Raw genomic sequence first — 14,427 nt, 5'->3', positions numbered from 1 at the left:
GTGTGTGTGTGTGTGTGTGTGTGTGTGTGTGTGTGTGTGTGTGTGTGTGTGTGTGTGTGTGTGTGTGTGTGTGTGCCAGTGGCGGCTGGTGCTAAAAAAATTGGGGGGGGGGGGCGCCGCAGTTTACCTTGGCGCAGTTCATCTGACAGCTGCTTTAATGTCCACCGTCACAGAGTTATCAAGAAGGACAGTGTAGCCTATAGAGTTTATCAGGGTTGGTAGATGGTGGATGATTGACAGTCGAGACGAGGCGTCGTGGTAGTTGTGAACACGATCGACAGCCACGAGAATCGTCCAATCACATCAGATCAAAAAACATTAAAACAACACCGGTTTGCTGCCAATAAAAGTGGGAGTGTCTGGGGGCGGCGCAGAACTGCGCCCCCTGGAAAATCTGAAGAAACCAATCAGACAGCAGCCTCAGGTCACCTGCCCGCCACAAGTTTGAGGGCTTACATAAGGTGTCTTTTGGCCGGCGCCCCTCACCCAGGAAGTACATGTATTCAGACAGAAACCAACCAAATATGGAACCAATATTTAATGCTGCTGACAGACACTCACAGACTGACACTCACTTTTATTTCATCATTATTTGCATTATATTTAATATGTTGAAGTAGATTTTCATCTCTTGATATTTGAAGTGGGCGGCGCCCCGGCGCCCTACACTGACTGGCCAGCCACCACTGGATGCTAGTGTGTAGGAGAGGAGTTTGGAGTTTGTGGGGTTAATATGCTGTCCAGGTAGTGGGAACCTTGAATGTTTTGTTCAGAGAGGTCCCCATTTATTCATTGTCTACAATCATCTACACAAAGAGCCGTCCTGTGGCGCCCGGGTAGCGTAGCGGTCTATTCCGTTGCCTACCAACACGGGGATCTCCAGTTCAAATCCCCGTGTTACGTCCAGCTTGGTCGTATCTGCGGGTGGTAAGCCAGATGTGGGTATGTGTCCTGGTCCACTGCACTAGCGCCTCCTCTGGTTGGTCGGTGCGTGTGTTCGGGGGGGAATAGCATGATCCTCCCATGCGCTACTTCCCCCTGATGAAACTCCTCGCTGTCAGGTGAAAAGCAACAGCTGGCAACTCCACATGTAGCGGAGGAGGCATGTGGTAGTCTGCAGCCCTCCCCGGATCGGCGGAGGGGGTGGAGCAGCAGCCGGGACGGCCCGGAAGAGTGGGGTAATTATCCAAAAATGTACAATTGGGGAGAAAAGGGGGGGGGGCTCTAAAAGAGAAAAAGCCATTCTGCTATTGTTCTTAGTGAACTTTTACAGTAGTACCACCGGTGATCAGATCCCAACCCCAATCCCAACCCCAATCCAGTGAGCCGGGGACTCCATGTCAGTCATATGCTGCCACTTGCAGCCCTCTGCTTTCATTGTCCACTTATTTGTTTCTTAGCCTTGGGAGTAATCTTCCTTCTCTTACCGCCCCCGCCTCCGCCCCCCCCCCCCACCACCCCTCCTTCCTGGACCCTTGTAAGTAATCACCCCGGTTTTACAACCAGGCATCAATCATCGGCACATACATACTGGGTGTAATCTCATAGCTCCCTTCAGCGAAGCTGGCTTTAATCTCAGCCATGGTCTCCAAACCCACAGCCCTGTCGTCTTCACCACTTTCCCCACTCCTGACAAATTGCCCATTTCCTGTGGCTTTGCAGTAGCTGCAGACTTTTCCTTTTCCCTCTCTCTCTCTTATCCTCCCTCCCTCCCTTCCTCTCTCTCTCTCTCTCTCCTCTCCTCTCTCTCTCTCTTCTCTCTCTCTCTCTCTCTCTCTCTCTCTCTCTCTCTCTTCTCTCTCTCTCTCTCTCTCTCCTCTCTCTCTCTCTCTCTCTCTCTCTCTCTCTCTCTCTCTCTCTCTCTCTCTCCCCCCCCTCCTATTTATTGTGGCATGCCTACCCTTCCTGTGATCTTTGCCCCTGCATGTTGTGCCAGCTATCGCAGTCCGGATCTGGTTTCATGGTCAAGTAAATTTGCACATAATAGGGTTGTTTATTTTTGACTTGGTGTGCTTCTTGCATGAAACACATTGCGCCTACGCAAGTGTAAGCCAGACCGACTTGGCTGAGTAGGTAAGGGGAGCACAAACGTTGGGAAATCTTACAGGGCCTTTCCATGCGGGACGCAAAGAAGAAGATCGTACATTTTGTCATGGGGGCAAACATGCGGAGGGCGGCGGTAACCTGGCGGCGAGAGAAACAAAGCGTCAACCACAGAGACGTTTGTTCAAATCCCATGACCGTGTGTATAATCCTGGTTTGGCCCGGCTTGACAACCAGAGAATTGCTTGTACCAGGAATCCCATATGTGGGTGTTGTGGGGCAAAAGGCACACCCCAACACCCCGCCCCCCCCGTGCAACTCCGCTCTGCAGCCGATTCTGTGCTTCCCAGTCTGCAGCAAAATGTGTAAGTTTATACCATATTCTCAAATGAAGACATTTAACTGGTAATATATTGATCTGGGGGATCTTGTCACGAGTACGCGGTTTCATATAATTAATGATTAATTAATTAAGCTACCAAACACTATGCAGCCAGCTTCTGCCGTTGCTTGGGCGCATACGTGTGTGTGTGCGCGCACGTGTTCAGGGCTGCGTGCCCTCTTGTCATGTTTGTGTGTGTGTGTGTGTGTTTTGGCTACCGTGCTTGGTTGGCCTTGCACAGGGGGCCAAGATAGTCCAGCGTTGGGGGGCCAAACGGGTGGGGGTGGGGCGGGGGAACCATGCGCCTCTGTTTGCGAGGGCACTTCACCCCGAAGTGATAAAAGTAGAATAATCCCCTTCAAAAGCGTCTTAACGAGGTCAAATCTGCTGGGCTGATTTTAAGGGGGGGGTGTGTATGTGTGTAGGGAGGGGGGGGGGGCTGGAGGTGGGGTGCGGGGGTGGGGATGGGTGGGTGGGGGTAAACCCTGGCTTGGGCAGCAAGAGATGATAATCAAAATGAAATTCCTGGCCCAAACAGGATTAGGCTCTCCCCGTGCCTTTATCTAAAGCTGCTGTCCAGAGCGGCTGAAGACAAAATCCTATTCCTCAGCCCCCCCCCCACCCCCATACACACACACACTAATCACGTACATGCCAAATAAATACACACACTCGCACAAAGCAGGCATGGGGCAGCGAGCAGGGCGTCTGCGGGCTTGGCCCAGGCCGCCGCGGGCTGGCTGGGGGGTGGGACTGGCCGGGGAGGGGGTGGGACTGGCCGGGGGCCAGTTAGCCTTGTCCCTCCCTCGGATCACTGAGCACATACGCTGTGCTCCCAAACACTAATCCGGGATATTTAGACGGAATTGTTTGGTTGGAGCTATTCTTAGATGGAGGATATGATCTTGTTTGGTGTTCTTGCGTATCAAGAGGAAGGCTTAACCCCCCCACCCCCACCCCCACCCCCGGCTCCTGACTCAGTGAGTCATGTCATGGAGGGTGCAGGCTACATGAGAAGTAAGCAGGCTTCATGCCTTGCTTTTTTGTTTTCCTCCGCCAATTTTATTTACAAGTGAGCAAGAGCTGTTGAAATGACAACCTCCCGGGGCCTCCGGGTGGCGTGGCGGTCTATTCTGTGGCCTACCAGCACCGGGGATCGCCGGTTCGAATCCCCGTGTTGCCTCCGGCTAGCTCAGGCGTCCCTACAGACACAAGTGGCCGTGTCTGCGGGTGGGAAGCCGGATGCGGGTGTGTGTCCTGATCGCTGCACTGGCGCCCCCTCTGATCGGTCGGGGCGCCTGTTCGGGGGGGAGGGGGAACTGGGGGGGATAGCGTGATCCTCCCACATGTTACGCCCCCCCCTGGTGAAACTCCTCACTGTCAGGTGAAAGAAGCGGCTGGCGACTCCACATGTATGGGAGGAGGCATGTGGTAGTCTGCAGCCCTCCCCGGATCAGCCGAGGAGGCGGAGGAGCGACCGGGACGGCTCGGAAGAGTGGGGTGATTGGCCAGGTACAATTGGGGAGAAAGGGGGGGGGGCACCAGTACTCCATCCATGTCCCGCCAGAAGCCTCACGCGTCACCGTTTCCCGCCTCGGCGCCAGTAAACGTCGGCTCAGTGACTCTGACGGATATTCAGATTTTAAAAGGTTGTTTTGTGTGTGTGTGTGTGTGTCGTCATGCGACATTGCTAGCAGGTGTGTGTTGCTAGGCTTTACCCTGGGATAACAACGCTTCTGCGGCGCTTGTGGCCCTTGGCAGCACCGTGGCGGTTAGCGGAGGGCGGCTAGGAAAGGGATGGACGGCAGGAAGGGCGTCCCGGGGAAGTTGCTACGGAGCGCCGCACGGCATCGTGAAATAGGCCAGCCGGCAGGCTGAGCGGATCTGCTGCATTCGTCTAAAAGTGGGAGTGAGATAACATCCAGTCATTAGTGAGTGATTACAACGCCCGGGAGCCCATCCCCCACGTTCACTCCAACACACACACACATGCACACACACACACGCACACACACACACACTCTGTTTGAGATGTAAACAGTCAGACGTGCTATGGGAAATACAAGGCCCACGCTGCTCCCCTCAGGCAGACTCTATACTGAGGAGGATGTTTTCAGATTGGACCCGCTCTTACCGCCTATGCCTGTGTGTGTCTGTACATGCATGTGTGTTTGTGTGTGTGTGTGAGATTGTGTTGGTGTGCAGATGACACGTGTGTGTTTGTGTGTATACTTTCTTCTGTTTGTGCAAAAACAGCTTGCATGTCTGATCACTGTATGCTTGCTCCGTTTGTGTGTGTGTGTGCGTGTGCGTGCATGTGTGTGTGTGCGTGTGTGTGTATCCGCGAGCTTCTATCGTATGCCGTGTACGGGTGCACGCACACGTGTGAGTGCCTGTGTTTCATGTGTGTGTTTACACAAAGCGGAACCCCCCCACCCCACCCCACCCCCCTCTGCCCTCCCACTAATCTGTCCCCCCCCCCGCCCCCCGCCCCCCGCTGCGTCTTTGTGGGCAGATTCACAGAGCAGAAGCACAACCTTGGCTTTGTAATCCTTTTTTAAGGTAGACATTATGGTTGAGTGTAGATTTAAAGGGGATTGGACCGGATGATGGCGATAAATATGTGTGTGTGTGTGGTGGCGGTGGGGGAGGTAGGGGGGTCTAGGTTCTTCGGAAGGTGGGGGAGCATAGTGAGATCGTGTTGTGTGTTTGTGTGTGTGCACGGGCGGGGGTTGCGGGTAGGCAGCAATTTCCTGAAACTATGAATTCCATTTATTCGACGAAGACTGTCTCAATTGCCCCGGTAGTGCACAAAGCTTTTTAATGCTTTAATTATGTCTCAGAGGAGCAGAGCAGAATCGAATTAGAGATTGTCCTACATTAAGGTACCGTGTGTGTCTGTGTGTGTGTGTGTGTGTGTGTGTGCAGCGGATGGGGCGAGGTTTGCGTTGCATGTTTGTGTGTGTCTGTGAGTAATATGCAAATTGTTTGTGAGGGAGATAGTGTGCATGTGTGGGCTGTTGCAGCGGTGCAGCGTGATTCATAGCCACGAATGTTTGTTCCACTGGCAGCCAAGCATCATATAGAAGCTTATCACATCACACACACACACACACACACACACACACACACACACACACACACACACACACTCACACACAATCTGTCGTTAGGCTATCTCTTTCATTCACATACACCTCTTTCACTATCTATCACACACATGCTTTCTAGATTATCTCACCCTGTCACACACACACACACACACACACACACACACACACACACACACACACACACACACACACACTCCCACCCTCTTCCTTTCTCGTACATTCCTACTCACGCAGCATATAGGCATCTCTGTTTCTGCAGCAGATGGCACGTGTCACCATATTGTGGCAGTATTTCATTGACATTATGGGCATCCATCTGCTGTGGGCTCTGGGGGGGGCATGGAGCACCTTGTTTTGGCCACCGACAGAGACGGATATTAAACACTCTCAGCTCAGCGTACTGCACGGATGCAGGGACAAGCTCCTGTAGTCACCACTAACAGGCGGAAGACTGGCATCCGTCTTGGGACAGCTGACAGGGAAGTCATTTATACTGCTGTTGCAGGATGATATCCCATTTGCACATGAACATTTCGTTTACCTTTTTTACCCCCCCCCCCATTTTCTCCCCAATTGTACCCGACCAATTACCCCACTCTTCCGAGCCGTCCCGGTCGCTGCTCCAGCCCCTCTGCCGATCCGGGGAGGGCTGCAGACTACCACATGTCTCCGCCCATACATGTGGAGTCGCCAGCCGCTTCTTTTCACCTGACAGTGAGGAGTTTCACCAGGGGGGGTGTATCGCGTGGGAGGACCACGCTATTCCTCCCCCCCCCCCCCGAACAGGCGCCCCGACCGTGCAGAGGAGGCGCTAGTGCAGCAACCAGGACACACACCCACATCCGGCCTCCCACCCGCAGACACGGCCAATTGTGTCAGTAGGGACGCCCGACCAAGCCGGAGGTAACACGGGGATTCGAACCAGCGATCTCCGTGTTGGCCGGCAACAGAATAGACCGCCACACCACCCGTCTCCCTCGGCTTGTCTCCCTCGTAGGACATGAATCCACACGTGTCTACATTTTATTTGGCCCTTCACGTCCCGATAACGAAAACCGGTTGAGCCCTCTCTCCTTTTGCCATGATACCGAAGTACGTCTGACTCGACCTGCGTGATATGGATGTCCAAACCATTTGAGGGCTTGTGAGGGGGGGGATATCCCGTTACTGACTCTAAACTAAGTAGCAGTAGGCAAATATTAGTTATTAGTTACTATTAGTAGTACTTGGTTACTAAACTAAGTACTACTATTAGTATAGTACCTAGTCTTGTTTTGTTGCTCGTGGTCTCTTTGACTGGGCTGATACTCGTCAGCGCCGGGTCTTGAGCTGCCGTCCGACCACGCTGCTCTCTCCCGGTATGTCCGCCAACGAAAACCAGTTCAACTCGGCGGTCTTGGTAGTATTACTGCGAAGCTGATATTATGCAGCGGCACAGTGCCGCTGTGGCTAGCGCGGTCGCCTCACAGCAAGAAGGCCCTGGGTTCAAGCCCCGGGGTAGTCCAGCCTTGGTGGGTTGCCCCGGGTCGTCCTCTGTGTGGAGTGTGCATGGTGTCCCCGTGTCTGCGTGGGTTTCCTCCGGGGGCTCCGGTTTCCTCCCACAGTCCAAAGACATGTAGGTCAGGTGACTCGGGCATACTAAATTGTCCCTAGGTGTGTGTGTGTGTGTTTGTGCGTGTGTGTTGGCCCTGTGATGGCCTGGCGGCCTGTCCAGGGTGTCTCCCCGCCTGCTGCCCGGTAACTGCTGGGATGGGCTCCGGGGTCCCCACGGCCCTGAGAGCGGGATGAGCGGTTGGGATAATGGCTGGATGGAGGATATTATGCATTAAGAAGGTTTGGGGCCAAGTTCGGGCTCTTGCTCAAGGGTGCCGGCAGTCTTTATTTGGGACGGCGTGGGTGCGTGGATCCTTAAGGGAGCTGTGACTGGATTCTGCTTCCTCCCTTGTCAGCCAGTTCAGCGGCGGGGGCTGAGCCGGTCTGTGCTTCCAGCCTACCTCTAGCCAGCCTAGGAAATGAATAGCAGCCACCGGCCAGACATGGCCACCTACTGGCCGGGACTTGCGAGCGTGCCTCGTGCTGCAGCGAGCGCTTTGGCGAGTGGTCAGCCATTGTTTCAGGATTCTGCTCATTTGTATACATCCGTTTGGCAGGGACGAGGACGTGTTATTTGTGGCCGTGAAAGCGCAAATGTGACGTTTTGGTGGATGAAAATGCCGCCTTTCCTGCCAGAAATAGGTTAAGTGCCGCAAAGGGCAAAATTGTGCGACTTCGCCCCGTAGGTCTGATGCCCTCACCCAGGGTCTGAGGGCTGGAGAAGAAGCCTGGTTTGTGGCTCGGATCACGCCGAGATCAGCGGCTGTGTGGGTGGAAAGTGCATCAGGGTCCACTCCTTTCTTTGTGTCTTTCCGGCTCTCTATCGCGTTGTCCTTTTCTTCCTTCTTTCCCTCCCTTTTCCTCTGTCCATCTTACCCTTTTGTATCCCCCCCCCTCTCTCTCTCTGTGGAACAGAATGCTCTACCTGGGGCTGTTGACTAAGAGAACCTCTGGTATTTTAAACGTTTGCATACTTCGCTACACAGGGAGGAAATCAAATCTAGTGCTGCGGCTCCACCCCCAACGCTGGGGGCAACCCACACACACACACACAAACACGCACACACACACACAATGCAAGCGCTACCATCTTGGAGAGCAGTTAGTGCAGTGTGAATAGTGCAGCCGCCTGTAGCTAAGTGCCTGGTGTTGACACAGGCTCTGCATGGCGCGGGCCCACGTCCCCCTGCCGTTGTTTGCAGTGTTTGGGCCACGGCTGGCTGGCTGTGTGGCTGGCTGTGTGGCTGGCTTGCTGGCTGGCTTGCCGGCTGGCTTGCCGTCTGGGAAGATAATGGAAAAGGTTACACTGCCGCACTGTCAGTCTCTCTCTCTCTCTCTCTCTCTCTCTCTCTCTCTCTCTCTCTCTCTCTCTCTGTGTGTGAGCAGAGGCACACTTTGTGTGGATTGGGAAGAGGTGGTGGGGGTGGGGGGGCTGGCAGCATGATAATGTCAGCACTTCTGGTGACATTTGAAAGTGTAATGGCTGAACCTGATGCTCCCACTGCTGTTTTGCAGGACTTTGCGTTTACGTCTCTGGAACGGCTCCCTGACCTCTGAGTCTGTGCCTAAAAGTCGGACAGTAAAGACTGCTGACATGGTCAAATGTATGCTGTTTTTTTTGGGGGGGGGATCCCCCCACTCCAATTGTACTTGGTGAATTACCCCACTCTTCTGACCCGTCCCGGTCGCTACTCCACCCCCTCTTCCGAGCCGGGGAGGGCTGCAGACTACCACATGCCTCCTCTGATACATGTGGAGTCACCAGCCGCTTCTTTTCACCTGACAGTGAGGAGCTTCACCAGGGGGACGTAGTGTGTGGGAGGATCCCCCCAGTTGCCCCTCCCCCCTGAACAGCCGCCCCGACTGACTAGAGGAGGCGCTACTGCGACGACCAGGACACATACCCACATCCGGCTCCCCACCCGCAGACATGGCCAATTGTGTCTGTAGGGACATCCGACCAAGCCGGAGGCAACACAGGGATTCGAACCACCGATCCTCATGTTGGTAGGCAACAGAATAGACCGCTACGCCACCTGGACGCCCCCCTGCTGTTTTTGATACTGGGGGATCCTTTTCATCCAAAGTACCCTAGCTGAACCAGGAATAGAGGTACCATGAATGTGCACGCTTTAGCACAGGTGGCGTTTTAACTCGTATCTGAGGAGGGTTAAATCCTCGACCCTACTGATGTCTGCGTTATGTGCCCCTCGTTGAACCTCACTGGGCCATAAAATAACGCCATCTATGAAAGAGAGGAGCCCAAAGGAGGCCATGCTATATTTTCTCCAACCCCAGGGCAATCCCTGTTTCTTTGCATATCCCAAAACCGTGGCCCCTTGAATGCTAAGTATCCCGTATGCAGTTAAAAGTGAAGCCGATGCTGCACACCACAGCGAGCAGGGTACAAAAGCGACAGGTCATTCGTAACACCGATGAGGCTAGAACTCCCGTAAGTGCTGCAATCAGATTTCTGATTTTTTTATTTATTTTTTTCGGTGCCTGTTCAATCGTAGCGAGGAAAACGTCAATTTCTCCCACCTGACCCATTATGCAGCCTGCTGAGGAATAATAAGATTTTGTCCCTATTTGAGTTTGATGCTCGCCACTGCGCCACTGGCTCCCACCCCCACAAGCAGGCCGTCCGCCGCTGCCTGGGGAAGACGGCCCGCACAGAATGATAATAAGGGCGAGTGGGAACACGAGGCAGAAGAACCGTAAAATAGTCTCGCGGCACATGGATCAGGGCCCTGCACCTTATAGACTTTGTCCGGTAGTCAAGTGCCCTACGAGACCGTGAGCAGATACATCTGTTGGGGTACACCTGGAGCATGCACATATCTGTGGCAGTTTCTCAGCCGGGCTCGATCCCCTACCTTCTGAGGTTCTTGTTGAAGTCTACAAGACTAGTTTTTTTTTCCCTTAGTGTTGTTCAACAAATGTGTACGATTTTAGTGTTGGTGTATGGCTTCACAGGGACTCGAACCCCCTAATTATGCCGAGTGTTGTGCCTTTAATATCTGTTTACTTTCCCTGTTTTCACAGGAAGCATGCCAGCTAGGTAGACCAATTCCTGGCACAACGAAGAAGAGAGTGTTTCTGGTTGTTAGTGTTGTCAGTGCCACGCTTGAGCCACGGGGCTGTGTGGGACTCAACTCTTTGATTTCATGGCCATGTTTGTGATTTTTTTTTCCGCTCTCTCTCTCTCTCTCTCTCGCTCTCCTTTCTCCTCTTCTCCCCTGGCTCGTTCTCCTTTCTCCCTTTTCTTCTTTCTTCGCCCTGTTTTCTTCCCTCGACAGGCTTCATCGCAGCAGCTGAAATTCACAACCTCCGACTCCTGTGACAGGATCAAGGATGAGTTCCAGTTCCTCCAAGCACAGTATCACAGGTACACACACACACACACACACACACACACACACACACACACTACCACGTATTTTTCTTTACTTGTGAGGACCTTCACTGACTTCATTCATTTCCAGCCCTTAAGCCTGCAGTGCGAACGTTTTGTCTCCCCCTTGTGGCAGGGAGAGTAATTATATTCTTTCAGCGCTTTCCAACGAGGAAAGGCTACAGCCAATGGTTACCCGTGTTTGTCCTCGCTGTCGGATCGCTTTCTTCTTCTTCTTCTTCTTACTTTTTTCCTTTTTTTAACGTTAATCCTTCGTCTGAACACCGAGTTTCTTCTTTTCTCTGGCGCACCAGAAACCTTTCTTGGATGCTTGGTAGTTTTTTCCACCAGCACTTCCAAGCCCGGAAGCTCTCCAGCACAAAGCTCTGAAGGCGAGCCAATCAGAGGCATGCGATCGCTTTCGTCCCACTGAAGTTCGGCTCCGGCAAAGCAGTCGTTGCTGGCTGACGTAAGACGCATCACTGCACGTCGCCTCCGGTGTGCCAGCGCGGGACGTCGCCCCAGACACCGGATTTAAACCTCCGGTATACTGCGAAATACAGAGGCGACCTGCCCGGCAGCGGTAGGCTTGACCAGCGATGTGTGGACTCATTTGGCATGGGCTTGAATGTCATGGACACTCATTTACATCTAAAAGTCCTGCATTTTTGCTTTAACCCTTACCTTAAGCACCAGCGCAACGTGCCTAACCTTAACCTAATTCTAAATCTAATCCTTAACCCAAATCCCAACCTTCAAATAGCCCCTTGAAGAAGCGAGGACTGGCCAAAATGCCCTCGCTTTGCAAAAAATGTCCTCATTTATGAATGGAAACTCCAGTTGGTCCTCACAAATACAGCAGAACAAGAACACTCACACACACAGAGAGACAGACAGGCAGCGGCGAAGCAGTTAGAAAGAGAGACCTTGGTGGTAAGTAACATGTCTGCAGGCTGTACATGTGTTTCTTCGTGTTGGAACCAGGCAGCAGCTTCTCCGGGACAGACTGCAATGTTTTATCCAGAGATCGGTTTTAGTGTGCACATCCTCGGGGTTGCGTGGCTTCAGGATTTTATTAAGTCGACTGTTTTGTGATGAAAGTCGAGTCGACCTTGACTAACCGTTGATGACGTCATGAATTACGCCACGGGAGAAGTGACAATCTGTAGTAGCAAAACTTAATGCATATGCAGACAACAGGCAGCTCATACACGTCATTTACATGGAACAGAAACATGAACGGGTTGCAACCCGGCTTCATGAACGTATGCAACAATAACTTATATGAGCAACAACTCCCATTTAAGTGCAAAAAAAGACGAATTAAAATGTCGGGAAAAACACTTGAGGAGGAAAACAAAACTCAGGCAAGATCTGGCCTGTCAGCCTGCTCCCAGTCATATGTCCTGCTCCCAGTCATATGTCCTGCTCCCAGTCATATGTCCTGCTCCCAGTCATTTGTCCTGCTCCCAGTCATATGTCCTGCTCCCAGTCATTTGTCCTGCTCCCAGTCATATGTCCTGCTCCCAGTCATTTGTCCTGCTCCCAGTCATATGTCCTGCTCCCAGTCATTTGTCCTGCTCCCAGTCATTTGTCCTGCTCCCAGTCATATGTCCTGCTCCCAGTCATTTGTCCTGCTCCCAGTCATTTGTCCTGCTCCCAGTCATATGTCCTGCTCCCAGTCATATGTCCTGCTCCCAGTCATATGTCCTGCTCAGTCCCAGTTTTTGCTTTTCGATCCTGGCTGTCATAGTGGTGTTTAATGGTGTTCCACAGCATGCTGTGGGAAGGGACATCGTAGCCGGGTTCAAAAAAATGCAGCAGGTCTCCGAAGCCTTCTCCATGCACTGCAGCTAAAGGTCTGATAACTCGGACAGTGAAATTCAACCAGCAAGTTGGGGATTTGCAGCCGGGAGCCGCCGTAGCCGGGACTCAAACCCGGGTCTCCTGCACCACGGGCGACTACGTTAACCGGTCGACTAAAGGATCCGACCCTTGGTGCGAGAGACCAGGGTTCGCGTCCCGGTTGCGGTGTCAGAAGTGGGGTGGTGAGACCGTGAGGCGTGAGGGAGCTGGTATGCTGAAGCATGGGGGCGCTCTTCCCGAAGGAGGAGGGCAGTGTAGCGACCGTGAACGAGTAGACATGCTAGCCGGTTGGCTAACGGGTTGAACCCTTTAGTTGACTGGTTGGTGGTTTGCAGCCCATAGTGCGGGCGACCCGGGTTCGTGTCCCGGCTGCCCCCCGAATTCGCGACATTATTTTGAATCAAATGGTCCGTGTAGTTCACCATTTGGCTGTATTTTGTATTAAAAGGTTATTTTATCAAATAAAAGTATATATATATTATTTTTAATTGCACGTGCCATGGCGGGCCCGCGTTGCCTGCATCTGCGCTACTGGTTTGCTGCAGCGACCCGCCACCGGGCCGCTCACCTGCTGCCTTCTCTGAGGCGCGTACATGTTGTTGACATCATCACCACGTGATCAGCGGCTAGTCGGGGTCGAGCTTCAAGCGCCATCACGGAGCAGTCGGCAGGTCAGCTAGTCTGTGCGGTCCCCAGTTCGTGGAATTTGTGTTTTCGGTGCCATCTTAGTCACATTCACAAAGCGACACAGTCACACCAAGGAACAGCTCTGCCCAAACGGCTGCCGGCCGTGGAGCCGCTTGGGCTGAGCGTGTTCAGTTCCTCTGAGTTTTGTATTTAATTCATTTTGCAGTCCTGCTCCCATATAAGCTTTCTTTTTCATTTTAGTCCCAGTAACTGAGGGAGAGTAATAACACAGCTCCTACTCGGGGTCTGCCTCGGTAGTCCACCTTGATGAACGGAGGTGGTGGGGCTGTGTGCCATTTGTGCCCCCATAACTCCGCCTCGCATTGTCCTCCGTGTAAAGATCCTGTATTGACGCCGCTGGCCTTAATCAGTCTCGTTTACCCGCGGCTATCGACCCGTTCGACCGCTTAAACACCGCCACGCAGCCGTCGCTCCCAGGCACTTCTGAGGCGAGGTGTCTGACCTCGCCGCTCCCCCCTTTTGATAGTGGGATTTAAAGCGGGGCGAGCCCTCAAAGCCCCGCGCCTCAGCCAGAGGTCCCGTCTCTTTGTGAGGGTGGACCCTTTGAGGCGGAGGGGGCCTTCCTTCCCCCGAAGCAGGGCTGCCTGCTCTTCCCTACCTGTCCCCTCAGAACCCCGACGCTCGCGTCCTCCTGCTGGGCTTGGGACGACTCATCAGAGGCAGACTGAGGCAGATGAAAGCCGCCGACGTACGCCGTCTGTGGAAATTCCCGCTCCGGTCTTGATCATTCTTGTTTTTCCGCAGCATTTTGTAACAGAGTGAACCAACCGCCCCCCCCCCCCCCACACACACACACATACCACCCCCCACCTGCTTTTGGTTTTGTAATTCCCGTTGCGACGAGCGCTACCGTTTAACCCTCTTCAGAGAACCACGCCGCAGATAAAAGAACCTTTTTTGTCTGCGCATACAGAACATGTCATGCAGGGCCTACTGACTTGGGAGGGGGGTGTGTGCGTTTTTGCGTTTGTCTCCGTGTGTGTGTGGATTGCAGTGGGGGTGGGGGTGGGGGGGTGCCACAGATGAGGCTTTGTAGCGCTCTACCGCTGTGCCGCGCTTGTCTGTTGCCGAAGCCTATAAAAGGCAAATGTACCACAGGCACTCCCCAGAGCATAGTAGCGAGCATTGTCGCTGTCTTCCTCTGTGTCTCTTCCCCCCCCCCACCCAACCCCCACTCCTACCCGCCTCCATCGCCTCCCCTCCCCCTCGTTCCCATGCATAAATAGATCAGGGAATACATAAATCAAAATAAAGATGACAGCAGGAGCGATTTGGAGACGGAAGGAGCGGCAATAAAACTCCATCAAAGCGTCGTTTGAGAGCAGCCG

At 53.3% G+C, this 14,427-nt stretch overlaps 1 protein-coding gene across 2 annotated transcripts in view; it reads left to right on the top strand.

The window, feature by feature from the left end:
• The window catches only part of tle5 (TLE family member 5, transcriptional modulator), a 53,308-nt gene that overhangs the window by 13,676 nt on the left and 25,205 nt on the right, over window positions 1-14,427 (top strand). For both annotated transcript variants that reach the window (XM_056276147.1, XM_056276146.1), the window contains exon 2: window positions 10,431-10,519. In XM_056276147.1, coding sequence (XP_056132122.1) covers window positions 10,431-10,519 — 89 coding nt within the window. The remainder of the gene's footprint in view (window positions 1-10,430; window positions 10,520-14,427) is intronic.

Source organism: Lampris incognitus, chromosome 3 (genome assembly GCF_029633865.1).
Source record: "Lampris incognitus isolate fLamInc1 chromosome 3, fLamInc1.hap2, whole genome shotgun sequence".
Taxonomy (NCBI): Eukaryota; Metazoa; Chordata; class Actinopteri; order Lampriformes; family Lampridae; genus Lampris; species Lampris incognitus.
The sequence above is the reverse complement of the archived record's forward strand: the minus strand, read 5'-3'. Positions and strand labels throughout refer to the sequence as shown.